The sequence below is a fragment of the Nuphar pumila genome, chromosome 5 (assembly GCF_984573655.1).
Source record: "Nuphar pumila chromosome 5, dmNupPumi1.hap1.1, whole genome shotgun sequence".
Classification (NCBI taxonomy): Eukaryota; Viridiplantae; Streptophyta; class Magnoliopsida; order Nymphaeales; family Nymphaeaceae; genus Nuphar; species Nuphar pumila.
The window spans coordinates 108,120,055-108,147,027 of NC_143253.1; the positions used below are offsets into that span (position 1 = coordinate 108,120,055).

The 26,973-nt window shown below is 38.9% G+C and overlaps 1 protein-coding gene across 1 annotated transcript in view; it reads left to right on the forward strand.

Moving 5' to 3' along the window:
- The window catches only part of LOC149838059 (1,4-alpha-glucan-branching enzyme 1, chloroplastic/amyloplastic-like), a 120,831-nt gene that overhangs the window by 27,105 nt on the left and 66,753 nt on the right, over positions 1-26,973 (forward strand). Inside the window, exons 7-11 of the mRNA XM_090006348.1 lie at positions 113-193; positions 6,541-6,657; positions 6,870-6,953; positions 7,246-7,367; positions 14,956-15,075. Of these exons, the coding sequence (XP_089862474.1) occupies positions 113-193; positions 6,541-6,657; positions 6,870-6,953; positions 7,246-7,367; positions 14,956-15,075 (524 nt within the window). The remainder of the gene's footprint in view (positions 1-112; positions 194-6,540; positions 6,658-6,869; positions 6,954-7,245; positions 7,368-14,955; positions 15,076-26,973) is intronic.

A 26,973-nucleotide genomic window follows, 5' to 3' on the forward strand; every position in this document is an offset into this window, starting at 1 on the left:
TGCTGATGTTATTGATATTTTTTTTGTCAGTAGGTAATCATCGTTTTTGGTAAGTTGCATGTTCTGGTCCATGATTTCACGATCATGTATTTAGTAATTCGTGTGAATGCAGAATGAGTTTGGAGTTTGGGAGATTTTCTTGCCCAATAATGCTGATGGTTCACCGCCAATCCCCCATGGATCACGCATAAAAGTAAGCATGATTTACCCCCTTGTTAGATTTTTTTGAGAGTCCAATCCTTAGCCACCCCCCCCCTCCCGAGAAAAAAAAGATTTTGTCTCTTTGGTTGCTTAGATGTTGATTTTATAGTCTTATATACAGATAAACCAGCTGTTGCTATTACAAGAAATTTACAAATATAATTTTGTTCTGTTAGAATTTTGTATTTGCTCACCTTTTTAGGCATTAGTCACACATCGCACATAGATATGACATGTTATGGTTTTGTATTTTGATTTTCTTTTTATCTTAATAATATTAAGCTCACATAGAAAGGAGGGATTGTTGGTCAGCATCTTATTACATCTTTTGCAAGATGTTTGTCTACTTTCCATGTCAAGGGATTAGATGTTGGATGTGATCCACATAGCAGGCAAATACACATTAATTGGGATAGGATGTAAACAGGATGGATTCTGTTGGATGTGGGATTTCTGAACCCAACCTGCTTAATTGGATTAGGAACCAGTTCAGATTCAGATGGAGAAGGGCAGTAGAAAATCCGAATCAGCTAGTTTAAAGTAGTGGATGTACTTTTACAAATGACGAGATTCAAATATTAGTCGGATTTCGATTTTGTTCACACTCAGATTCAGGTTCAGGTGTAAAACCCTGTACCTAATCTGAGTCTGATTGTTAACCGAATGCACCTTCACAAGGTACAGTTCCAAATGCAGAAAAGATGTCGATTTCTATATCCATGGTATTTTAGAAAGTTATATATCTATCTATGTTTAAGAATTTGACACAAATGGTGAAGGCCTTTCAATTGCTAAAGCCAGTTTTTGACTTCTGTCTAATACTTTGCAAACATCTTCACTTTTCATGCTCTTCTTCTCTTTTTTCAGAGACCCACAAGCTTGTGAATTTAGATTTTAAAGCATAATGATCATGCATTTGAAAGTTTCTAAGGAAGAAGATTCAATATAACAAGTTATCTTCATAAAATGGTAAAGCAAACTAGATTGACCAAGCAAGTTGTTTTGAAAATCAAGGAAGAGTATTTTTCATGAATTCTAAATAGATCGTCTTGTTTATGTTCTTCATTTTCTTTTCTTCTTGTAAGTAGGGGTGTCAACGGGTCGGATTTACCCGGACCCTACCCGGACCAAACCCTATAGGGTCCACGTATGGTGACAAATAAAAAGACCCGGGTCTGGACCCGAAGGTCCGATTAATACATGGACCCAGGTATATGTTGTGAAATTTTATACCAAACCCGGGCCTGACCCGAGTTCCAATTACGACCTGCAATTTTTCAATGTAAAAATGAAAAAGGTATTATTTTACCGGGTATGGTTCATGTAGTTCTTATCGGGTCCGGGTATGGTTTCTCTTATAGTAGCCCCGGGTCTGGATCTGATACCATACCCGAAAATCTGGTCCAAGTCTGGTTCCACATGGGTCCGAACCAAACCCGACCCGTTGACACCCCTACTCGTAAGCAAATGGAAAAAAGTCGTTCTAAGTCTTCAAGGAGACGAGTGATGATTGAGGTGGTGCAGTTTTTCTTTTGGAACATAATATTGTTTTCAGGACTTGGATATCTCTACTTATTTATTGTTCTGAAGTTTGTTTAAAGTTTGTTTTGTTGGTTATATACTGTCACCTAAGTGTGGATGTGGATGTGGGTGCGGGTGCGGGTGTGACACGGCAGTTTAAAAAAACTTGGGTGCGGGGGTGCTTATGTATATATATATATATATATATATATATATATGGTGTGTGTACATATTATGTATATAATATAGATAAAATTGGACTTGGTTAGGGTTAACTGAGTCCATTTTTGGAGAGAAATGAACCTCGATGAGGTTGACTGCACATGACATTGCGGAAGCCGTGTCCAAGTTTTGCACCAGCATTGATTAAGGTGCAACACTAATGAAAGAAACCAATAACCTTTCTGCCCTAGATTTGTTTTCTCTAACTCTGATCAAAGTGTAGTTTGATAGGAGGGGACTATTATGTATTGTGCTGATTCTTGTATTGATCAACCCTCCAGTTGGTTCTGCACTTGTATGAGCTGGTTTCAACTTATGTTATCTGTGTAATGAAATAGCCTCAAGAATACAAAAATATCACAAACCCACAAAGGGACAAACTCACTCCCCAATAATGGCAAGAATTAAGCCACCAAAGGCATTCATAAAGCCATGCAGGGCACACACAACATAAAAAAAAACATTTATTACTGATGAAATGCCAAAAATATGCATACATACAAAGTGGTTCAAGCCACCAATATATGCACAACAAAAAACCTCCACGTGGATATTTGTTGCCAGAAACTAAGTTTGCAGTTGAGATTGTTGTCAGGTTTGGAGTTTCTATTGAAAAGAGTGGATATTCCAAAGGTTATTAATGTCAAACTGAAGATTGGCGATAGAACTCTATTGGAGGATCCTAAGTTGTATTCGCAAATGATTAGAGTTCTAACATATTTGTTTATAACCAGATCAAATATCTCTCATGCAGTTGATATGGCAAATCAATTGCAACTTTCCCATTAAAATACACAACATATGAGTGTTGTGATGAGAATTATTTTAAGAGTATTGAAGGACTTTTCTTATTTTCCTCCTCTTTGATTGAGAAAGAGATCTTAATAATCATCACTCGACTACTGGCTTTTGTGTTTTCTTAGGTGAGTCCTTGATTTCGTAGAAGTGCAAAAAGCAGCATAAAATATCATTATCATTAATTGAAACTGAACATAAAGTGACAGCTACTGTAACCTCAAAGATTGTTTGGATAAGGAGGCTTTTGGAAGACATGGGGCTTCAATTGACCGAACCTTCAAAATTTTAAGACCGCATGGGTGCTATCTATATAGCAAGCAATCACACTTTTCATGAGAGGATCAAGCATATCGAGATGGATTGTTATTATGTTTTAGAACAGTATTTGAGGAAAATATTTTTACCCTGTGACCTCGGAGTATCAATTAGCGAACCTTTTCACAAAAGCTCTTTTCTCTCTATACTTTCATTTCTTCAGCAAACTCAGCAAACTTTCGGCCATTACACCGTAAGTAAGTTTGAGGGGGAGTGTTATGTTAAAATACCTTTGTCCATAGTTGTTAGTATAGGTAGTGTTATGTCATAGGCAATATGAACTCTTGGTGTTATGTCATATGAAATGTGTACTCTGGGTTGGCATTTCATAGGCAATATGCGCTTCAGGTGTTAGTCACTATTATGTGGCTTTCTAAGAAAATATCTTAGAAAACTAAAATCAGTCATTTCAAAACTATTTTTAAGATTAATCTTAATATTATCTACTTCTTATCACTTATGATGATCATGTCATCTATGTATAGAAAAAATATAACAATTCCTATATCTGAAGTCTTAACCAGAGTTACCGGAAGCGCCTAGCTAAAAGGGGAAGCGCGCTTCCCCGAAGCGCGCTTCGGAAGCGCGGAACGTCGCGCTTCCGAAGCGTGGGGGGAAGCGTCCCCCTTTTTTGGGAAGCGCGTCCCCCTTTTTTGGGAAGCACGCTTCCCTTTAATGGGGACGCGTTTCCCTTTAATGGGGGACGCGCTTCCCTTTAATGGGAAGCGCGCTTCCCTTTAATGGGAAGCGCGCTTCCCCCTCGCTTCCCCCACGCTTCCCCTGTTTTTTTCAATTTTTTTGTATTTTTTATTTTTTATTTTTATTTTTTTTGCTTCCCCCTCGCTTCCGAGACGCTTCCTATGTCGCTTCCGAGACGCTTCCTAGGTCGCTTCCGAGACACTTCCCGAATCGCTCCTAAGTGGTCCCCCGCTTCCCCGCTTCCTAAAATTTTGAAAGTGCCTCGCTTCCCGCTTCCCGTATCGCTTCCCGCTTCCGCTTCCTCAACTGGCAACCATGGTCTTAACAAATAATGCAGTGTCAACATAATAAGATTTATAACTAATATTAATTATAATAGTACTAAACTTGTCATACCATGGCTTGCATGTTTTAAGCCATACATGGCTTTCTTTAGGTGAAAAATCTTTTTAGGCGGAACCTCAAGCCGAGGAGCCAGAACCATATATAATATTTCTTTTGAATTTCCATTTAACAAAACATTTTTAACATCCATTTGCTATGTTGCACGGACTCTTCTAATAGGAGACCGCACCCGCGTCGCACCCGCACCCAGGCGGCTGCGACACTTGGACACAACTTTGTGTTAGGTGAAGTCAACCACAAAGGTCCATTTCTATCCAAAAGTAGATTCAGTTAACCCTAATAAAGTCCATTTTTATCTATATTATATATATAAATACATAAATGCACACAAATACATGTAGTGTTAACTTAAAACTGTTTATATATATATATATATATATATATATATATATATATATATATATATATATATATATATATATATATATATATATATATATATATATATATATATATATATATATATATATATATATATATATATATATATATATCCTCCCCGCACCCTGCACCCAAGTTTTTTTAAAGTGCCGCACCCGCACCCGCACCTATGTGACATAGTCCATTTGGTATATTGGCCAATTCTTAATACAAGCTGCCAATATAAGATCTCTAACTACAAGCATCTTAGCTGTAGAGATGAAGGTTTCCTCATAATCTATTCCACGTTCTTGTGAGTGTCTTTAGTTATAAGCCTAGCTTTGTATCTTTCTAATAATCCATCACTCCTAGTTTTTTCTTTGTACCCACTGACCATGTTTGGACATGTTCAGTATTTCCCATGTTGGAACTTACAAGGGTCTCTATCTCTAATCTTATGACTTCAATTCATTTAGGACAAGCCTTAGCTTGACTAGAGACTTTTGGCTCAAAATACGAGTGAATACGAGCTAGGTATGGTTTATATTGGAGAGAGGAGGATTCATAAGATGCAAACCTATCAGGTGGTTTGGATGTCCTGCAAGAGCACTTGATATTAGAGGGTTCTGTTTGCTCTATTTGGGAGAATTTTTCTACTGTACTAGGTTGTCTTTCACTAGCTCGCATCGGCCCTCTCTTCAAAATATTTGCACATGTATCTACATTCATGCTACTCATGAACCATGATATGATCTTTGCATGTCCAACTTCCATTCTTTCATGGCTTTCCGATAATTGAACATGACCTTCTCTCTATTGTCATCCTTTAGTGCTTCTTCCACTCCATTAACTTTCATAATAAAAGTTCATGTTCTGGTGGAGAGCCATCAATAAGATGCCACAACTCCTTTCTCACAAGAAACTTCTTCATAGCCGTCGCCACATGGAATAATTGTCCCATCGAATTTGATAGGAACAATGGCGACAACCTCCTTTTCGGCAATGAGTCACGATGGGAAAGAAAAGGAGAAGAGAAGATAAAACAATGAGGAAGCACACACAAGAGCTTTGGCAACACGAGCACCGCGAACACTTGAAGGGAGGAGTCCACCAATCACAGGCAAGACCACCAGCAAGTCCACCAAGGATCAAGAGCCGATGGCTCTGATACCATGTAATGAAACTCAAGAACACAAGATCACAAAGGGGTAAACTCACAAGCTAACAATGACAAGATTCAACCCACTAAGGGCACTCACATATCTACACAAGGGCACATACACATAAAAAAAGAATAATTTTATTATTGATGAAATGCATAAAATATGCATACATACAAAGTGGTTCAAGCCACCAATACATACACACCAAAAACTAGCTTTTAAAGAGTTCTAACAACTAGTTCACTAAGGGCACTCACATAGCCACACAAGGGTACACACACACATAAAAAAATAATTTTATTGTTGATGAAATGCATAAAATATGCATACATACAAAATGGTTCAAGCCCCCAATATATACACAACAAAAAACTAGGTGTTAGAGAGTTCTAGCTAGTTAAACTATCCGTTAGCCTAACGGCTAGTGCAGCCTAAAGGAAATACAAAGGGAATTAAAAAAAAAAAGGCAAGACTAACACCTAGTGTACATATTACCCATGACATAACAGTAACATCTAGAGAGCATATTGTCCATGACTTAAGACCAATCCATGACCTATAATACATCTATTCTAATCTAGAGTACACATTACATAGGACATAAGACTAACAGTAACTATGCTAACCTAGAATGCGTATTGCCTATGACATAACGCTAACCTATACTAGCAGGTACGTGCAAAGGTATTTTAACATAACAGTCTGCATTTAATAAAACACTTAATTTCTAGAGATTTCTATAAAGTCAAAATTTGGAGAAGCAACCAATTATTTCAGAGATGTAATCATTATTTGTTCTCTAGTAGCTAAATTTCTGACTGATTCATGTGATTTCTTTGCTTTCACAAAAATGCAGATCCGCATGGACACACCATCTGGCATTAAAGATTCAATTCCCGCTTGGATCAAATTTTCGGTGCAAGCCCCTGGTGAAATCCCATATAATGGCATATACTATGACCCACCCCCTGAGGTATGCTAGTTGTTGATAAACTGTTTGCTTAATGGCCTTTTTTGGGTTTTAACTTTTTTATTACATGTGCATCTTTTATTGGAAATATCTTTTTGGTTTCACTTTCTGTTCATGCTTATAAGCTTTCTACCTTCCCTTCAAACTGTCTGCTTCACTATTTTGTGTGAATGATCTATCAGATTCTAATATGAATTTGCAAAATTTTCTTTCAGGAAAAATTTGAATTCAAATTTCCTCAACCCAAAGCACCTAAATCACTGAGGATATATGAGGCACATGTTGGGATGAGTAGTACGGTAGGTATAGCTTGCTACATTGCACAATATACAAGGAATATGTTTCCAGTATTTCTTCTCTTGCTTCTTAGGATAACTTTTTGCATTTTTGATCTTATATATGCCATCATATATGTATTTAGTTTTAGCTTCTTGACAGACCGAAGCATATCTTAAACATCCACGTGTTTTTCATCACAACACTGTTAGTTTTGTTTTCAGTAACTTACTGGTATTTTGAATTTTGCTCCTTTTTTCACTATTGTGCCTATCTGTTTCATACTGCTCTAGCAATTTTCCATTTGAACTGCAGGAGCCTAAGATAAACACATATGCTAACTTCAGAGATGAGGTACTCCCACGAGTCAAAAGGCTTGGATACAATGCTGTTCAACTCATGGCTATTCAAGAGCATTCATACTATGCAAGCTTCGGGTACCTCCTCTTTCTTACTGATGCTGTCCTGAAAGCTGTTTCTCACTAGGTGGATAGTAGATTGCGAGCTGGTATTTCAGTATGGTTATATTTCTTTAGGTCGTTTCAGTCTGTTAAGAATTAACCAGCAATGTGACTGTTTGTACAACTTATTTTGCTCTCTTATTCTCTTTCTTTCAAAAAAAAAAACTCTTAATTCCCAATTGTTCCGTTTGTTTTTTGATTTGGCAAAAATGAGTCCATGGTATAATTGAGATGGTGATTCAGCTGCTTGAACTTGGTGGTAGTTCAGTCTGATGAAATCTTTTTGTCACTGAATGGTGAATCTAAATAGGCATCCAGGTGCCTGTAATAATTCCACTGAGATGGGGAATTCAGTTCTGCCAGTTACAAATTCCAAAGAACTTGTTTGTGGCTGGATTCGTTTTCCGCAAATTCCATCACAGTGTTAAGAAAACCCATTTATATAAAAATGATGGATATAATTGTTAAAATATGATTTTAGGTATGGACATATATATGGGATATTTTGGTCAACTGTAATAAGGACAGCCTAGTGGATGCTGTTTTGTTTCTTTTTGCTTTTTTATTTTGCTGTTTTTCTATTTTTTATTTTTTTTCAGTCAATATGACTGTTCCCCAAGGTCATATTTATGACCGTTGGATGCAATCCAACAGCTAGTTGGACTGCCTCCCTTTGTTGTTGCTTGGCTCTATAAATTAGATAATTCTCTCTATTGTAAAGCATGCTTGTCTAAGCATTTTGTGAATTAATACAATTATATTTGTTGCTTTTGGGTCTCTTGTGAAGAGTTATTGTGTATCTCCTTTATGGGAGTGTATTGGTCCATTAGTGACCGCTTTGTGTTTGTGATTTCTTGTAGCCCTTAGTGGTCATCGATTGTAGTTTTGCTTATTTCATTTCATGGTATCAGAGCCTTGGGCGCTTGTAATTTGAATTTTTTTGATTAAGCTTCTTTCTTGGTGGTGATTATCTTCTTTCTATATAAGACTTATCTACTTGATCATGAACATGGGTGAAAGAGAGTTTTCCATCGTCTCCTTCATGCTTAATAAGAACAACTATTTGATGTGGTCAACTGCCATGAAAAACCACATCAAGGGGAAGAAGTTATGGGGCTTTGTTAGTGGATCCACTTCCGAACCTCAATTGAAGCTAACAAGGACATAAGGAAATCAAGTGAAAGCATTTTCCATTAAAGAAAATGAGCCAACTTTAAAAGATTATCAAGATAAGTTAGAGGATTGGAAAGCGACATGCTCAAATCCTTTCATGGTTTATGAATACCATGAAACTTAAAATCACCACCGACATTATCAAATTCAAGAAAACATGTGACACTTTACATTCATTCAAAGAGATATGGTCTATCTATACTTTCTCCAAGAAAGGTACGTACTACCTGACAAGCAGATAAAAGTGTTAGAGACTACTATGGTCTCTTATCTTCTATATGGGATGAACTAGCCATGCTTGAACCCAAGTGGGATCGACCTGCAATAAAAATGAGACAAAAACAACTTGAAAGAGAAAACCTTCTCTTTCTTGTATGGCCTTAGATCAGAATTTGAGCAAGTACGATTATCTCTTTTCCCTAGAACTACACCTCCTATAAGTGAAGCTCTTGCCGAAGTATGACAAGAAGTGACATGACTTGGTATGCATAAGTCAAATGAAGAGGTTATTGTTGTTTCAAGGCCCGAGAACTATTTGAGGACATATAAACCTCCTCACTTTGATAAAAGAGGAGATTTTGAGAAAAAAATATAATAAAGAAGAATTATTTATCACTTTTGTAATGAACCGAGGCATATTAGACCAGAATGCTCTAAACTCAAAACAAAGGTAACCGCCGTAAGTGAAGAAACTCCTAAACGAGAAGAGACAAGCAAAATCTTGTCCATTGTTCAACTTGAGGATGCTATTCAACATTATCTAAAAGCTACCCTATCTACTTTCGATGTTGCCGTGTCTACATCTTCTCATCTCGGTAAGACTTCTTGGATTCGGGAGCTTTATTTCATGACACTTAGTGAATCCCTATTTTTCGATTGCACCAATTCTTACTTTTCATATGTGTCCACCACCGATGGAACCTCTCTTGATGTTAAAAGTATAAGAAATTTAAAAACCATTTCAAAATATTCCAAAGAATTTTTCGTTTCAAGAGTTAGAGTCATTCTGAAACTTAACTTGAACCTTTTCTCGGTTTTTCAAATTTTTTATTATGGGTTTAAGGTTTTCTTCTCATCTAAGGCATGCTTATTGGGTGCAGGATCTCCAGTCAAGGAAGTTGATTGGGCAAGGCCATAGGAAAGGAGATCATTATTATATGGGCTCTTTATGTTTTCCTAAGGACACTTTTTTGTAACTATGTCAAAGAAAATGATTTGGATCTTTGTCCTAAAAGATTAGGACACTGAAGTATATCAAAATTATCTCTTTTTCTGTTTTTGAAAAAATATTTGTAAAAAAGGATTTTACTTGTAATGATTTTATGCTTGGTAAAATGAAAATGCTCCATTTTTTATCTAGAACGTTTTTGTCTAATGAATCGTTTGAATTTGTGCATTCCGATGTATGAGGTTCGTCTCTTGTTATTGCAAGGTGGATTATCATATTATGTTACTTTTATAGATGACTATAGTAGACACATTTGGATTTATCTCATATTATTTAGATTCAAATTTGATGTATTTTTATGTTTTAAAAAGTTCCATAACCTTGTTAAAAGCCAATTTAAGACTAATATCAAAACCTTCTATTCCGATTTAAGGAAAAAATTTCTCTTAAATGAATTTCAAAACTATTTGAAAACCTATGACATTGTACACCAAACCATTTGTCCTAGAACTCCTTAACAAATTGGAGTTGCTGAAAGAAAGCATTGCCACATTATTAAAACAACTAGAACCTTGCTTATTTCAAAAAAAGTTCAAAAAACTTTTTGGGCCGAAGCTGCTCTCACAGTAGCGTATTTAGTAAATAGAATGCCTTTTCAAAATTTAGTAAATAAATCTTTAATTGATTTTTTTTAAAGTTAACCTAAATTTAGAAAGATTAAGGGTTTTTGAATGCAAGTGTTTTCTTTTTGAAAAACACGATAAACTCTCCCTCAAAGGTATTGAATGTGTGGTTTTTGGATATGCCGATAATAAAAAAGGCTATTGGTGTTATCACTTAAAGAATAATGAACTTTATGTTTCTAGAAATGTCACTTTTTTTGAAAACGAAAAAGATTTGATCTTCAAGAATCTAATAATGAATCCAAATATGCTTTCTTGTTTGATTTATTGCTTAATCAAAATAACAATGTTGAAATTGTTGCTTCTAATGAGAATGTTGATGATTATGACAATGTGAAGTTGCACAATGATCGAAGTGTTGGTAGAGAACCTACTCATGATTTTTTACATTATAGTAGATTAAATGATGTGGAGCATCCATATGCACTTGATAAATATAGTCAAACACTTGAAATAGAGGAACCTAGTCTTAGGAGAACCCAACGTCCCTTTAGAGCCCCAAATAGGTTTGTGTCTTATGAATTATTTTCTCCCCATTATAGGTTGTGTCTTCTAGCAATTCATTCACACCATGAGCCATCAAGCTATAGGGAAGCCAAGGACACAAAAGAGTGGGTCGATGCTATGAACTTAAAATTAGAAGCATTACATAAAGCCAATACTTGGTAAATCCAAGATCTTCCTAAGGAAAAGAAGACTATACGATGTAAGTGTGTTTTTAAAATTAAAACAAAGAGTGATGAATCACTAGAAAGATATAAAGCTAGGTTAGTTGCGAAAGAATATTTTTAGGAATACAATATAGATTATGAAGAGACCTTTGCTCCGGTTGCTAGTATGGCCACTGTTAGGACTCTAGTTGTTGTAGCATCCCTTAAAAATTGGATTATATACTAATTAGATGTTAAGAATGCTTTTATAAATGATAATTTAAATGAAGAAGTCTACATGGATCCTCCCCCGGGTCTAAGTATTGAGAAAAATATGATTCACCACCTTCGTAAAGCTTTATATGGGCTTAAACAAACCCCTAAAGCTTGGTATGATCAGTTCCGTGGAGTTATGTTAGATCTTGACTTTAAATCATGTTATATTGACACTGCTCTTTTTGTAAGATCTACAAGTTCTATGTTTTTCATTTTGCTCCTATATGTTGATGATATGATCATCACTGAGAGTGATAAGAAAATAGTTGAAGAAATTAAATTTATGGTTAAGGAAATTTTTTATATGGTGGACTTTGTTTCCTTGTGATATTTTTTAGGTATTGAAGTAGCCTTGTCTCATATGAAGTTTGTAGTTGATATAGTTGCCTATTCAGGAATCATAGATAAAAAACACATTGATACTCCAGAAGTGATCAACACCAAAATGAGAGCTGAAGATGGAGTCTTGTTGGATGATACAACTCCTTATAGACAGCTTATTGGATCACTAACGGATTTGTCTATCACTAGACCAGATATTTCACATGCAGTGCATACTACAAGTCAATTTGATTATGCGCCAACTTCGGTCCACACAAGTATTGTGTTAAGAATAGTCCGCTACATTAAAAATACTATATCTAAAGAGCTATTCTTATCTTCTTCTTCATCATTAAATCTTATTACATATACTAACTCTAATTGCGGATGAGATCTCAATAACTGACACTCAATAATGGGTTTTGGTGTGTCTTTAAGTGATTTCCTTATATCCTAGAGATGTAAAAAGCAATAGAAGGCATCGTTGTCTCCACGGAAGTTGAATACAGGGAGATGACTACAACAACAAAAAAGGTTGTGTGTCTGAGGTCTTTATTTACAGAGTAGATGTCTCAGAACCTTCAAAACTATGCTGTGATAATAAAAGTGCCATATATATAGCCAACAATCATACATTTTATGAACGAACGAAGCACATCAAGATGGATTGCTACTACGTTCGGGAAGAACACTTGAAGGGAACTATTGATTTACCATATGTAATCTTCACCAAAGCATTTCTTTTTCCGCATTTTGTTTTTCTTAACAAACTTTCGGTGATCTCACTGCAAGTTTGAGGAGAGTGTTAAAATATGATTTTTTATATATATATATATATATATATATATATATATATATATATATATATATATATAACGGGGGTGTTTTGGACATTTCTTCTACTGTAATAGGGACAGCTTAGTGGAGGTTGTTTTTGTTTTTGCTTTTTTATTTTGCTATTTTCTATTTTTTATTTTCTATTTTCTGTTTTTCAGTCAATATTACTGTTGGGGCAGTCCAACTAGTTGTTAAACTGTTCCCAACAGTCATTTACGACTGTTGGAGTCAGTCCAACTGCTAGTTGGACTGCCTTCCTTCGTTGTTGCTTGGCTCTATAAATAGGGTCATTCTCTCTATTGTAAAACATGCTTGTCTAAGCATTTTGTGAATTAATACAATCATATTTTTTACTTTTGGCTCTCTTGTGAAGTGTTATCGTGTATCTCCTTTGTGGGAGTGTATTTGGTCCATTAGTGACCACTTTGTGTTTGTGATTTCTTGTAGCCCTTAGTGGCAATCTATTCTAGTTTTGCTTATTTCATTTCAATAATAATAATACCAAGATTGTGGTGTATGTTATGAATCTTTACTATTGTCATTGCATGAGATACAAAGAAGTGAACAAATATATCAGATACAATTATGAGCATGTAAGAACTAGATGAGACAGATTATTGTTTCTTTTTTTCTTTTTTGCTACGATGTATATCTTGTTAGAGTTCCATAAAAGTTATTCATTTGATCAGCTTAATGTTCTTGTCCTTGATTATTGACAGCAAATGGTCTAATGGAGGAGAAAGAAAATACAACCTATTGTTTTCAGTGCATTGTTTTCTTGGACGCCCTAATTTTCTGAAATATGAAATTAGTTTTTGCAATAATGATGGTCGACTCTGACTTGTGGAATATTCTTTGGTGTTTCATATTTCCAGTGTGACATGTGAGATGTTGAATGTTTCTAACATGGAAAAAGCTTAGTTTTAAATAATTCACAATGCTGTGATGGTCAACTCATCAAGAAATCGGCACTTATATGCATTACTATAACCCACTTTCTTGTTTCTTCCAAGGGTCCTAAAGCCAAGAACAATCAGGTGAGCTTTCCTCACTAAACTGTTATGAGTAGGTTACAGATATTTTACATATTTAAAAAATTCCATATTAGTGCAGATTTTCATGAAATGGTATTAAAGGTGTTCTATTGTGATGCTTATATTGGAAACTTTCAATGTATTGCAAGTTTGCAACGTACACAAAAAGCTTATCATGATATTTCCAATTTTTCTCTCAAATTTTTTTTAAATGCTTCTAATTTGATTAGATCATTTTTATGAATTCTGTATGTCATTTTGATTGATGCCAATTATCTTTTTATATTGTTTTTGAATGCTATATTGAAGTATTTTTTCTATATTTTCTGTATTTTTATTCTTATTTTACAGAAATATCAAGAGAAAAGTACTTTTTTGGGAATTTTTTTGGAGTTGGTAACCTGGTCACAAGCTCATGTTTTTCACTGCTTGGTGCTTTTAAGGAAGTTTCTTGTCAGCACAATAAAGTAAGATCATAATTTTGGTAATTGACACTGTTTGTCAGTCTAACAATTGGGGTAAGGCTTGATGATGAGGATGTTGGTCCAACCACTGTCATGCATAGGAATAAGCCATCCACTTTTTACAATAGAAAGTTTGCTCTTTCACCACTTATTGAAGTTTGAAGCTTTAAAATAAGCTCCTGATTTATGCATTGATCTGTGTAAGGCCTATTTAGTTTTCGTTTTTCAAAGCAATCTCCAAGGTTTTCCTTAGAAGCCAGGAGGTTCTTCCATAAAATTCTTGATGTGTTCTTGCAAGAACAGCTGTTATTTGTATCATTTATTGGGAGCAACATGCCTACTGTGCATTCCTTGGTCTTCTTTTTTGGCCTTTACAATGACCAAGCCAGCTCTTTCTGATTTAGATGAATATGCTACTTTCCTCCAGATGGGTGTGATATTGGATCACACATTATTCTAGTATTCTCCAATAAGCAAATACTGTTATCTAATTTGATAAAGAAACTTTCATTCAATTAATGGGATACGGGTGAAAAGTACAGAGACCTTGCTTTACTAAATAAAGGTATTCAAGCAACACCTATAAACTTGGCCATCACGTGGTGACCTGATTATTGGTTGGTGCATTTTGATTTGGTTTGTTTCTGCTTATCATTGTCTCATCTTCTTATGTAGTCAGTATACCCATTATAATGCTGCTCATCCATAGTGGTTTTTGATTAATCATTGACTTCTTGCTATATGTAAGCCTATTAGTCATTCAGGGCACTGCTGAAGTATGTTCATCTTTTCTGTTTTGAATGTATCTTGGATTTGTAAGATATAGTTTGGTTGTAAAGAAATCCTGCAATTAACCAGTTGCACAAGGACCCAAGTAGCAATATGTAGTTGCTTTGTGGTCTTCTTTCCTTTTCTGTACTTTCTAAGATATGGTTACACTTTGAGATTTATTGTGCAGGTACCATGTAACCAACTTTTTTGCAGTTAGCAGTCGTTGTGGACCTCCAGATGATCTGAAATCCCTTATTGATAGGGCTCATGAACTGGGCTTGGTTGTTCTTATGGATATAGTACACAGGTCAGATTTGAATTTCCTTCATAACATCAAAGTGATAAATTATGTTTTATACCTTTATTATATGATAAAAGTGCCAAGTCTTAGTGGCATTCAATCTATGGTTGTGAAACTTATGCTAACTTGTACACTAATGTGAATATCATCTACGGATTTATTACAAACATGCTAAAAGGAACTGTTAGCATATTAATACAACATTCATTGCACAAGCTGATTTATTGATCAAGTTGAGGATTTGATGATGCCAGTGGTGCTGCAATCTTGAATAAGCTCTTGTTTTAAGATTTGAACTGATTTGAACTATGCAACAATATTGGGAAAAATGTGAATATGCTGAATGATGGTTAATCTAGCAGTATCCTTGAGTAAACCTACTCTTTCGTTTTAGCATATGACATGATCCAACATAATTCGAATCAGAACTTTAGGAGTCTTCTTCCAGGATGAAATTTGAAAATTTTAAGAGCCTCTAAAGACAGTCACATTTTCTGTAACTTCTGATTGCTTCTTACCTGAAATAGTGTATGATTAAGACCCTGAAATATAGTATGGTTACCTTGCTAAATTGGTATTATTATGTAGGCATTTTCTGTTTTTCTCTAAATGATACTTGTTTGGACCATATATTTGGAGGATTTCAAGCCACACTCTTCAAGCACACCGTGTATAATATAGTCCACATCAGATGTAAGTCAAAGAAAGGAAGTAATAGTTATGGCTATTGTTATAGCACACAACGTGCTTGTTTTGCTTGCAAATAAGTCTCGTCCCCTTCTATTACAAGATACATTGAGATGATTTCTCATGATTTAATGTCATAGTTGCTGCTGATTTTACGTCAAGTTTTCATGGACTGCATCTTTAGTGTTTTCTGTGAGAAACCTCGAAAATCAAGCCTCCGAAACCTGCAGCAACACGATTGAGAGAAAGAGGAAGAAGTTGGAACAATGTAGAGAGCAGCCCATGATTTCTGATTTCTGTCTTGGCTGCCTTTTCTTTTCATTGGTATTAATATTAGTGATTAGGGTTCAGGTCTGACCTGATTACCCTTCCTACAAAACAAATATTACATAAGAATACATCCTATATAAGGTGAATCGGGTCCAATATGACTATTTTCTTACAGCCTCCGAAACCTGCAGCAACCCGATCCAAACTGAACACGTGACTATTTTCTTACAGCCTGCCTCAAGCTGTACATGCAGATTGGATCATGGACAGCTTGCTCTTCAAGAACTAGAACCTTGCCTTTGTAAGTCCCTTGGTGAAGATATCAACTATCTGATTATTCGAGTCAACATTACTTCACCTCAATCTCCCTATCTTCAATCTTTTCCCGAATAAAATGTTGATCTCACTACAAGGATGAGTCAATATTGGCGACTTTTCTCACCTCTATTGCCCTATTTATCACCGCTTTGGGTATATAAAGGAGACACAAAAAAGGCTGCAAATTTTTTGGCCTTTGTTGATTAATAACGACATTTATAGGTCACCGTTAATGTGTGACCCAACATTGGCAAAGAGTTTCTCCATAGCTGGGAACACCAATAGCGGCGACCCACCCTTTAACAACAACATTTCTATGTCACCTTTATAGCGTGTAAGGGGGGCTATAACTCACCGACATAGTCGATAACAACAAAAAGTAAGTCACCGTGATAGGATATGGTGGCCACAATTAAGTCTCCATTATAGGCTGTAACGGGGACAATTAAGTTGCTGTTATAGGTTGTAATGAGACATACGGTTAAGGCCGATAACGCGACGCATGAATGTCACGGTTATAGGCCTTAAACCTACAAAAATAAATTTTTTATATTAGTTTTAATTTTTTTACACTACATTAAACAAAACATCCATTCAAACATAAACATTCAAATATACACTTCAAACATCCACAAACATACATCCATTCAAATATATACATACACTTCGAACAACAATTCAAATATAAACATAAACTTCTCCACCCCCCTCAAACATTCATCCTCTCCAATGCCCTCAAACATACATCTATTCAAATATAGACATACACTTCAAATATCAATTAAAATATACACATACACTTGAAATATCGATTCAAATATAAACATACACTAGTGTATATACATCTTGAAACATACATTCAAATATAAACGTACACTATAAAAAAACAAACACACTTTAAAAAACAAACATACATCCTCTCTAACCCCTCCCCTACATCTTCTCCAAACATGCAACAAACACACTTAAAAAAACATTCTCCAACCCCCTCCCCTACATCCTCTCCAAACCTGCAACAAATACACTTCAAAAAATAAACATGCATCCTCTCTAACCCCCTTCCCTACACCCTCTCCAAACCTGCAACCAACACACTTAAAAAATGAGTACAATCTGACAATTAAAAAAATAATATTTATAAAAAGAAACAATTATGACAAATATAATAATGATGATAGTAATATGAGAATTCAGGCTGATAACTTACAAGTATTTTAATCACAATACGATTGAAGGCTCAATAATGCTTTCGCCTTTTCTTGCACTTCCATGGGAATATAAAAAAGCATAATGATAACGTTAACAAAGCATCTTTTCACATTCAAGAGGATATCAACTTCAATTCAATAAATATATATATATATATCTATATATCTATATATCTATATATGTATTTAAAATCAGTTTATAAATAATAAATTAAAAATAATTTATATATATTTAAAATCAGTTTATATATATAAGATAACATACATCCATTCAAATATAATCATACACTTTAAATATCAATTCAGGAAAAAAAATATTTAGCACTATATTATATGAAAAAAATAAACTTAGAGAAAAACTTACCCTCGTATGATAGTTCTGGAAGTACGAAGACAATTCACTAGTTTATAGAACGCACTCTTCATCGGTTCTTACCCATCTATTTCAGTCTACCAGCAACAAATTAATAATCTATTGGAGTCATTTTGACAAGTATTATATTATATAAAAAAACTTAAAGAATCAGAAACTTACCCTCGTATGATAGCTCTAAAGTTACGTAGACGTACCTGGCTTGATAGTTATTGAAGCTTTTCGTTGCTTGATTTGCTTTTATTGCATGAAAGCCAGCCTTGTTGTGGTGATGATATTTAGATTAAGTTGCAACCTTTATCTTCCATGAAATTACGCATTAGAATATTTATCAATCATCCTCTGAATCATCTTGGTGTAACAACATGGGATCTTCGTCGATGGTGTGAGGGGGGTAATGAATAACCCCTCCACAATTGTCCTTCTAATACGCATCGTTGCCCTATTTTTCATTCGGTTCAGATGAAGATACTGAAATCTTGCTCTTTGTGGGATCTCTAATATAAAATACTTGCATAGCTTGAGAGGATAAAATAAAGAGATCATCCTGGTATGCTAAGTGCGACATATTGACACATAAAGTATTCGTCTTTACCTATGTGCCTATTATCAAACTAATCATATCTAAACATATACACCCAATTTCATCATATATATTTAAATTCATTAATATCTTTTAGAACACCGTAATAGTCTACATCAGGTAACCATAAATCACCTTCACACGTAATCATTACCCTACTGTTTTGAGAACTACGGTCTTCATCGTGAGACTTTATATGAAACCTGATTCCATTCACGATCAAGGCCTCTTATGAGAATTCGTAATTTTGGAGAAGCATCCCTGTGATTCTGTACCACCTTGCGAACTCTTGGTCATGTCGTATTATAGCTTCCTCAACATTGTTGAACAAGCTTTGAATTATCTGTCTGTGTTCCCTTAGATACGACTCACATTCAACTCAGTTGCTGACTACATACCTGATGCAGTGCAGGCGGTACCAATACCAGTACCAGTACCATGTGACCCTGGCACGGCCAGGGAACCCGACCCACCAGTTGGAATGGACGATCGGTCCCAGCAACAGGGTCCGATCCCAGGTGAGTTGACTCGATGCAAGAAGATAACGCACACCTACTCCAGAAAAGGGAAGACCCGGCTTAACACCGATCCAGTCCCGAATGGAAGCCTTCTCGGGTCCGGGTCCGGGTCCGGGTCCAGTGACCATCTTTAAAAAGCACGACTTAGGGCTGCGTGAGGGGTTTTTGGAGAATCACTACAGTTTATTTTTTTCTTTTCTCAGCAGCCTTGTTTTCCTTTTCCCTGTCATTCGTTCTTTTTCCATTACAGTTCGTTGTTTACATTCTTTATTCAACTTGTTTATCAACAATCTGCCAGTGACATTGAGTATTTAATAAAATCAATTTTAACTCACCATTTGGGTGAGATTTATTGCTTTTAAGCGTGTTCAGCATCCGACTATACACAGTCGTGCTTTCCCAGCCTTCATCAAGGCTACGCGGGAACTGGAGTGCGCATCGACAAGCCGTGTCTTCACTGCTCTTATCACAACCCTTTGAAGGCTGCATCAACTTGGTATCAGAGCCCAGGCATCCTCCGTCAGCAGCCGCATGGCTCAAGAGACGAGGGACGACCTGGCACGCGGCAAGGAACGGAAAGAAGTCGTTACCGAGGACCCAATTATGCTTATGATGGAGATGATGACAAAGATGCAGGAGAATATGCTGCGTCTGAACAGAGAGATGGCTGGAATCACAAAGAGGATGGATGGGATTGACTGTCGACTCGTCGCCATCGAATTGACCGCAGGATCGAACCCAGCGATGACCCAACCAGTGGATACCACTGTGGGCAACACTGGTATCCTCACGGCTGCAATGAACGACCCAGCCCAAGTGGGTCCTCAGCCTGCGGTAACTCAGGAGGGTTTTGGGGAAGGCCTGCGCCGGACTGTCTGTCGAGAGGCGCGTCCGCAAGGTACGCCCCCCCTGAACTCTGGTGCGACTGCGATGCAGCCGACCCCGGTGCCTTTTGGAGATCCTCCCCTCACTGGCGCAAACCCGCAGGCCTGGGATCGACCCACGCACCTGGGAATGCAGGCTGGACCTGGCCTGCCTGACCCGGGTTTGACGCCGACTCAGACAGTGGGTGTGCCAGCGTCAACTCGTGCAGGGAGGGGTCTGTCAACCCTCCCGGCACCTGCGCGCGGGATTGTGGTTGCCGGCAGCGCGAAGACTAAGGGGACCGATCCCCTGTGGTCCGGACCTGAACCCTCAGGGACCGGTCAAGAGATTATTTTATTCGGGTCCAGACCCGATTACCGAGGACCACCCTTTGGGTTCTCAGGAGCGGGTCCGGGTCTGGCAGCCCCATACCCAGCCTACCCAGTTGGGGTTGGTTCGCAGTTCGCTCCGAATCCGACCCAACCCGTGATGTTTGAACCCCAAAATGGATCCCATACCGACCCAAACTTGTATCGGACCTGGACGGAACTCCAGCTTGATCTTGAGCCGAGTCAAAACCAGACCCATACTCATATGGACCGTTGATCAAGTTCGAACAAAACCTTTTATCCCCACAACTCGATCCCCGATCCGACCTACCCAAATCTGGGTCCGACGAGTAGTTTAGGATTAGGCCCGACCCATATCCAGTCGGGCGAACCATCCCAGTCCTACCCCAACCCAACTAGATACCCGAACTCTAACCAACCCAATAACCCCTTCCCGATCCAAAACCCAGTACCTTGCCCGACCCTACACCCTTATCCTAACCCAAACCCTTACTATCCTTTTCCTACCCACTTAGAGCCAGAGGCCCAACCCAACCCCCCACCTTTAGTAGGACCCCCTTACATACCAGTGCCATATCGACAACCACCGGCGGCGCCCGCCTGCGGGCAAACCCGACCGCGACAATTTCAGCAGGGAGCGGCGCAACCTGAGCATCGACCACCCCTCGGTGGAGTCCGTCAGCCCCAACATCCAGGCGAGCAGTACCGCATAGAGGACGATGAGGCAGCGTGGGACGACGACGCGTTCTGGAGCGAGTATCCTGCAGGAATGGTGGAGGCTCGAAAACAGAGAGCAGTGGAGCATCCCTCCACTTATGGAGTGAAACTGGACCTTCCGGAGTTTGCAGGACGGTTCGACGCAGAGCAGTTCTTCGACTGGTCCTATGCCGTGCAGTTTTTCTTTGACTACCACACCGTAGCAGAGCATCGTCGTGTCTCTTTAGCGTCTACTCGGTTGAGAGGGTTAGCACAGACATGGTGGGTGGAGCTACAACGATCGAGGGAGCGGCAGGGGCTAGGGCGTGTACAGTCGTGGGAGGAGATGCAAAGACTGATGCAATCAAAATTCGTGCCTTCGGATCACGCTGAGAGAGCCTACAAGGAGTATCTAACCCTGCGTCAGGGCACTCGTACTGTGGCAGAGTACACTGCCGTGTTCCATCGTCTTTCTCTACGGGTGCAGATCGAGGAAACTGCCCGCCAACAGGTCACGAGGTACATCTCTGGTCTCCGTTCTGTTATTTCTAACGACTTTAGTTGTATCACGGTTGAGACATTAGATCAGGCCAACAGTTATGCCATGAACGTCGACGAAAAGTTGAAACAGAGGCAGGAATATAGGACCTCCCGTAGTGAACAGTCCAATCGACCCAAGTCGAGTTTTCCAACCAGGGGAGTGAGCTCCCCTAGGAAGGATGACTCAAAGTTTACCCCTAGAGCAGAATTTAGCAAACCTGATCCGTCCGGACCCGCATTCAATACTCGGTCTAAAACCAAACCTAGTGAGTCTACCATCCGATGTTTTAGGTGTCAGGAGCTAGGGCATGTTGCGTCTAGGTGCCCCACTGTGGGCAAAAACACCCATCTCGTCGAAGGTATTGTGGAGTCAGCATCCGAGAGTGAGAGTGAGTCCTTGGTCGAGGGTGAGGATGAGAGGGAAGTCGTAGAGTTCGACGACAATGTCGACAATCTATTATCCATCCGTCATGTCTTGACCGCACCCCATGAATCGACCCCTGCCGAATGGCTACGAAACAACATCTTTAGAACCTGATGCAACTGTGAGGGTCACACATGTGATGTTATTATCGACACCGGTGCTTGTGAGAACATGGTGTCCGAGAGTGTTGTGTCTACTTTGAATTTGAGAACCGAGAAACTGTCTCACCCCTACAAGATGGCGTGGTTCAAGAAAGGAAACGAGGTTCCCATCATCCAGCGTTGTTTAGTCCGATTCTCCATGGGGGAGCACTACTACGACGAGGTGTGGTGTGATGTAGCCCCTATGAGTGCGTGTCACATCCTGTTGGGACGTCCTTGGTAGTTTGATCGCAAAACCATTCATGATGGCCGTAGGAACACGTACTCGTTCATCTTTAAAGGTCATAAGATAATCCTTCTCCCCAACAAGGAGACGGGGTTTCCCACGGTAGATAAGCCTGAGCGAGTTCCCCGGCTGGCCGGACTATCCTACCGGTCTTTCTTGAACCAATGTCAAGAGGATGGTTATTGTTATGTTGTGGTGGCTAAACCCTCAGTGAATACGTCGTTACCAATTCCTACAGACATCAAACCCCTTATTGAAGAGTTTAGCGACATTATGCCGGATGACCTTCCAGATGGTCTTCCTTCCATGCGTGTCGTGCAACATGCTATTGATTTTGTGTCAGGGTCGAGTCTCCCCAATCTCCCCGCGTATCGTATGAACCCCTCTGAGCATGCCAAGTTGTTAAGGCAGGTCTAGGAGTTACTGCAAAAGGGCTTTATTCGTGAAAGTGTGAGCCCTTGCGCGGTACTCGCCTTGCTCACCCCTAAGAAAGATGGGTCCATGCGGATGTGTGTGGATAGTCGAGCCATAAACCGCATAACTGTCAAATACCGTTTTCCCATCCCTCGTTTGGATGATATGTTTGATATGTTGGCTGGTGCTTCCATTTTCTCCAAAATCGATTTACAAAGTGGGTATCACCAGATTCGTATCCGAGGGGGGGATGAGTGGAAGACGACATTCAAGACACGTGATGGGTTGTATGAGTGGTTAGTCATGCCATTTGGGCTATCCAATGCCCCAAGTACTTTCATGAATATGATGACCCAAGTGCTACGCCCTTGTATAGGGAAGTTTGTCGTGGTATATTTCGATGATATTTTGATTTATAGTTCATCTTTGTCTGACCATTTGAGTCACCTGCGTTAGGTCTTAGAAATTTTAAGGAGGGAAAAATTGTATGTCAATGCGAAGAAGTGTGAGTTCATGACGTCCAGTGTCGTTTTCCTAGGCTTTATTGTGTCATCTGATGGAGTTAAGGCAAACCCCGCGAAAGTTCGTGCGATTGTCGATTGGCCTGTCCCAAAGACTATTGGAGAGATCCGTAGTTTTCACGGATTAGCCACTTTTTACCGACGTTTCGTGAGAAACTTCAGCACCCTCATGGCCCCCATCACAGAGTGTCTCAAGGGTACTAGTTTTCAGTGGACGCCTGTTGCGAAAAAAGCCTTTTCTATCATCAAAGAGAAAATGACCAGTACCCCTGTCTTAGCCCTTCCTGATTTTAGTGCAGTCTTCGAGGTTGAGTGCGATGCCTCCAAGGTGGGAATTGGCGCAGTCTTGAGTCAGAATCGCAGACCTGTTGTCTTCTTTAGTGAGAAGTTGACGCATGCCAGGTGTCAGTATTCCACGTATGATGTTGAGTTTTATGCCGTTGTACAAGCCCTTCGTTATTGGAGACATTATCTCATTTATAAGGAATTTGTCTTATATACGGACCATGAGGCATTGAAGTATCTGAATAGTCAAAAGAAGTTGAGTGCTCGTCATGCTAAGTGGGTCAGCTTCTTGCAAGAGTACACCTTTTCAATTCGCCATCAATCTGGTACCCTCAACAAGGTGGCTGACGCTCTTAGCAGGAAGAACAACCTCCTGATGACTATGTCAGTGCAGGTCGTTGGGTTCGAACAGTGCAAAGAATTATATCCCACGGACCCGGATTTTCAACAAGTCTGGGAGGGGTGCATCTCTTCAGATCGCACCCTCGACCCCCGTTTTAGTATTCATAATGGTTACCTCTTTCGTGGGAACAAATTATGTGTGCCTGATTTCTCCCTTAGGCTTCAATTGATTTATGAATTACATGAAGGAGGGTTAGCATGGCATTTCGGGCATGATAAGACGTTCGCTCTATTAGATGAACGATACTTTTGGCCTAAAATGCGCAAAGATGTTGTCAAGTTCATCCAAGGGTGTCAAGTGTCCAAGGGTCATCGTCAGAACAATGGTCTGTATACTCCGTTACCCATTCCTGAACGGCCGTGGGAGCACGTATCCATGGATTTTATCGTGGGCCTCTCTAGAATGCCACGTCGTTTTGATTCAATTTTAGTCGTTGTTGATCGGTTCTCCAAAATGACTATTTTTGTCCCGTGTAAGCGAACCACCGATGCCTCTTTAGTAGCGTCCTATTATTTCAAGGACGTCACTCGCTTCCATGGTCTACCCCACACAATCACTTCTGATCGTGACACGCGCTTTATGAGCCACTTTTAGAAATCGTTATGGGTTTTATTGAAGACCAAGCTTCAATTCAGTAGTGCGTACCACCCCCAAACCGATGGCCAAATCGAAGTTGTGAACCACACCTTAGGAAACTTGTTAAGCAGCCTAGTAGGGGAAAATGTTAAAACCTGGGATATAGTCTTGCCTCAAGCCGAGTTTGCGTATAATAGTTTCATCAATAGGTCCACATGCAAGTCTCCTTTTCAAGTGGTTTATGGTCGGTCGCCCACTCATGTCGTTGATCTAGCTCCAGTGTCCAGTCTCCAGTCTCCCTGACCCTGCCCCAGACGCCTTTGATGCCGTTGAATACATGCGTGATATACATAGGCAAGTCCTGGCCAAACTCATTGAGAGTTACGAAGCGTACAAAGCCTTCGTTGACCAAGGTCGTCGCGACATTCAGTTTCAAGTCGGTCAGCTTGTTTGGGTCTACCTGCGTCCTGAGCGTTTTCCCGTGCGCACTTATAATAAACTGAGTCCTAAGAAATATGGTCCCTTCCAGGTCCTACGACGTTTAGGTTCGAATGCCTACCTAATAGAACTGCCTCCCGATTGGAACATTTCCCCGATTTTCAATGTGTCTAATCTATATGCTTACTGTGGAGACAAGTCGTCGGAGCCGACTTCTTCTCAACCAGGGGAGAATGATGCAGGGCAGGCGGTACCAGTACCAGTACCATGTGACCCTGGCACGACCAGGGAACCCGACCCACCAGTTGGAATGGATGATCGGACCCCGCAGCAGGGTCCGATCCCAGGTGAGTTGACTCGATGCAGGAAGATAACGCACACCTACTCCAGAAAAGGGAAGACCCGGCTCAGCACCGATCCAGTCCCGAATGGAAGCCTTCTCGGGTCCGGGTCCAATGACCATCTTTAAAAAGCACGACTTAGGGCTGCGTGAGGGGTTTTTGGAGAATCACTACAGTTTATTTTTTTCTTTTCTCAGCAGCCTTGTTTTCCTTTTCCCTATCATTCGTTCTTTTTCCGTTACAGTTCGTTGTTTACATTCTTTATTCAACTTGTTTATCAGCAATCTGCCAGTGACATTGAATATTTAATAAAATCAGTTTCAACTCACCATTTGGGTGAGATTTATTGCTTTTAAGCCTGTTCAACATCCGACTATACACAGTCGTGCCTGCCCAGCCTTCATCAAGGCTACGCGGGAACTGGAGTGCGCATCGACAAGCCGTGTCTTCACTGCTCTTATCACAGCCCTTTGAAGGCTTCATCAATACCAATGAGCTCTCGCATGTTCCGTATCTGAAAGTACAAGTAGTAAACCGCCTCTAGCTTTCACACGAATGTTATGTGAGAATACAAACAAACCGGGTATCCTTGCTTTGTTGGGCCTATCATCATGCCGATCTTGGCAGTTAAATTTAATATTAATACCACTAATATACTTTGAGCAAAAGGTCGCATATTTGTTGAAATATATGCCTCAACAATGAAAGCTTTCACTCGTGCTTTGTTCCTCATAGTTCGCTTTAATCTACCCAGGAATCTCTCGATGGGATACATCCAACAATATTGTACTGATCCAGTAAGTTCGGCCTCACGTGGTAGATGAATGGCTAGGTGCACCATATGGTAAAAAATGCGGGTGAAAATATCTTCACCAAAGCACATAAAATTACTGGAATATTTTCCTTTATCTTCGTTAAAACATTTCTTCTCAATGTCCTTACACATAACTATATGAGCATATCGCTCTGATGAATTAAAGGCATGCTAATTGTCTTTTTTAGATATCCACAAACTATAATAGGAAGTAGGCACTAGAAGAAGACGTTGAGAAACTTCATTCCAAAAAATTTAGCATCGTTTATGTTTACGCATTGCCCAATGTTAGATGCATAGTTGTTGAGAAACTTCACATCCTTCAACCAATAAAGAAACTCCTTATACGTACTCGAAAATGCGTAGTGTTCATGTGTTTTTTTCGGTGTTGCACCACTTTTGCCTAAGTGAGGTGATGACGTATCTTTCTAAGTCTTAAATCTTTCTATGCATTTTTGTTGTCCTTTGTTTTTTCCTTCACATCGAGCAATGCATATATGATATTGTCACATATATTCTTCTTAGCATGCATCATATCTAAGTGGTGTCTTAGCTTCAGTGATGACCAATATGGTAGTAAAAAAAATATGCATCTTTTTGTCCAATTTAGATACCATTTATTGTTAGCATATTCTTTTTTTTTACCAACTTATACTTTTTCGAAATCAACAATAACGTTACTTAATTATACCTCTAGTTTATCTCCAGACAATTCATTTGGTATCCCTCTAAGCTCTACTTTACCGTCAAACTCCTTATTTTGACGATGCTATGGGTGATCTACTGATAAGAATCGACGGTGTGTCATGTAACACGTCTTGTAAATTGGACACACAAGCTTCCTCTTCATTGACCACCTTGATAAGTTGGCATATGTTAAAAAATCATTGATAG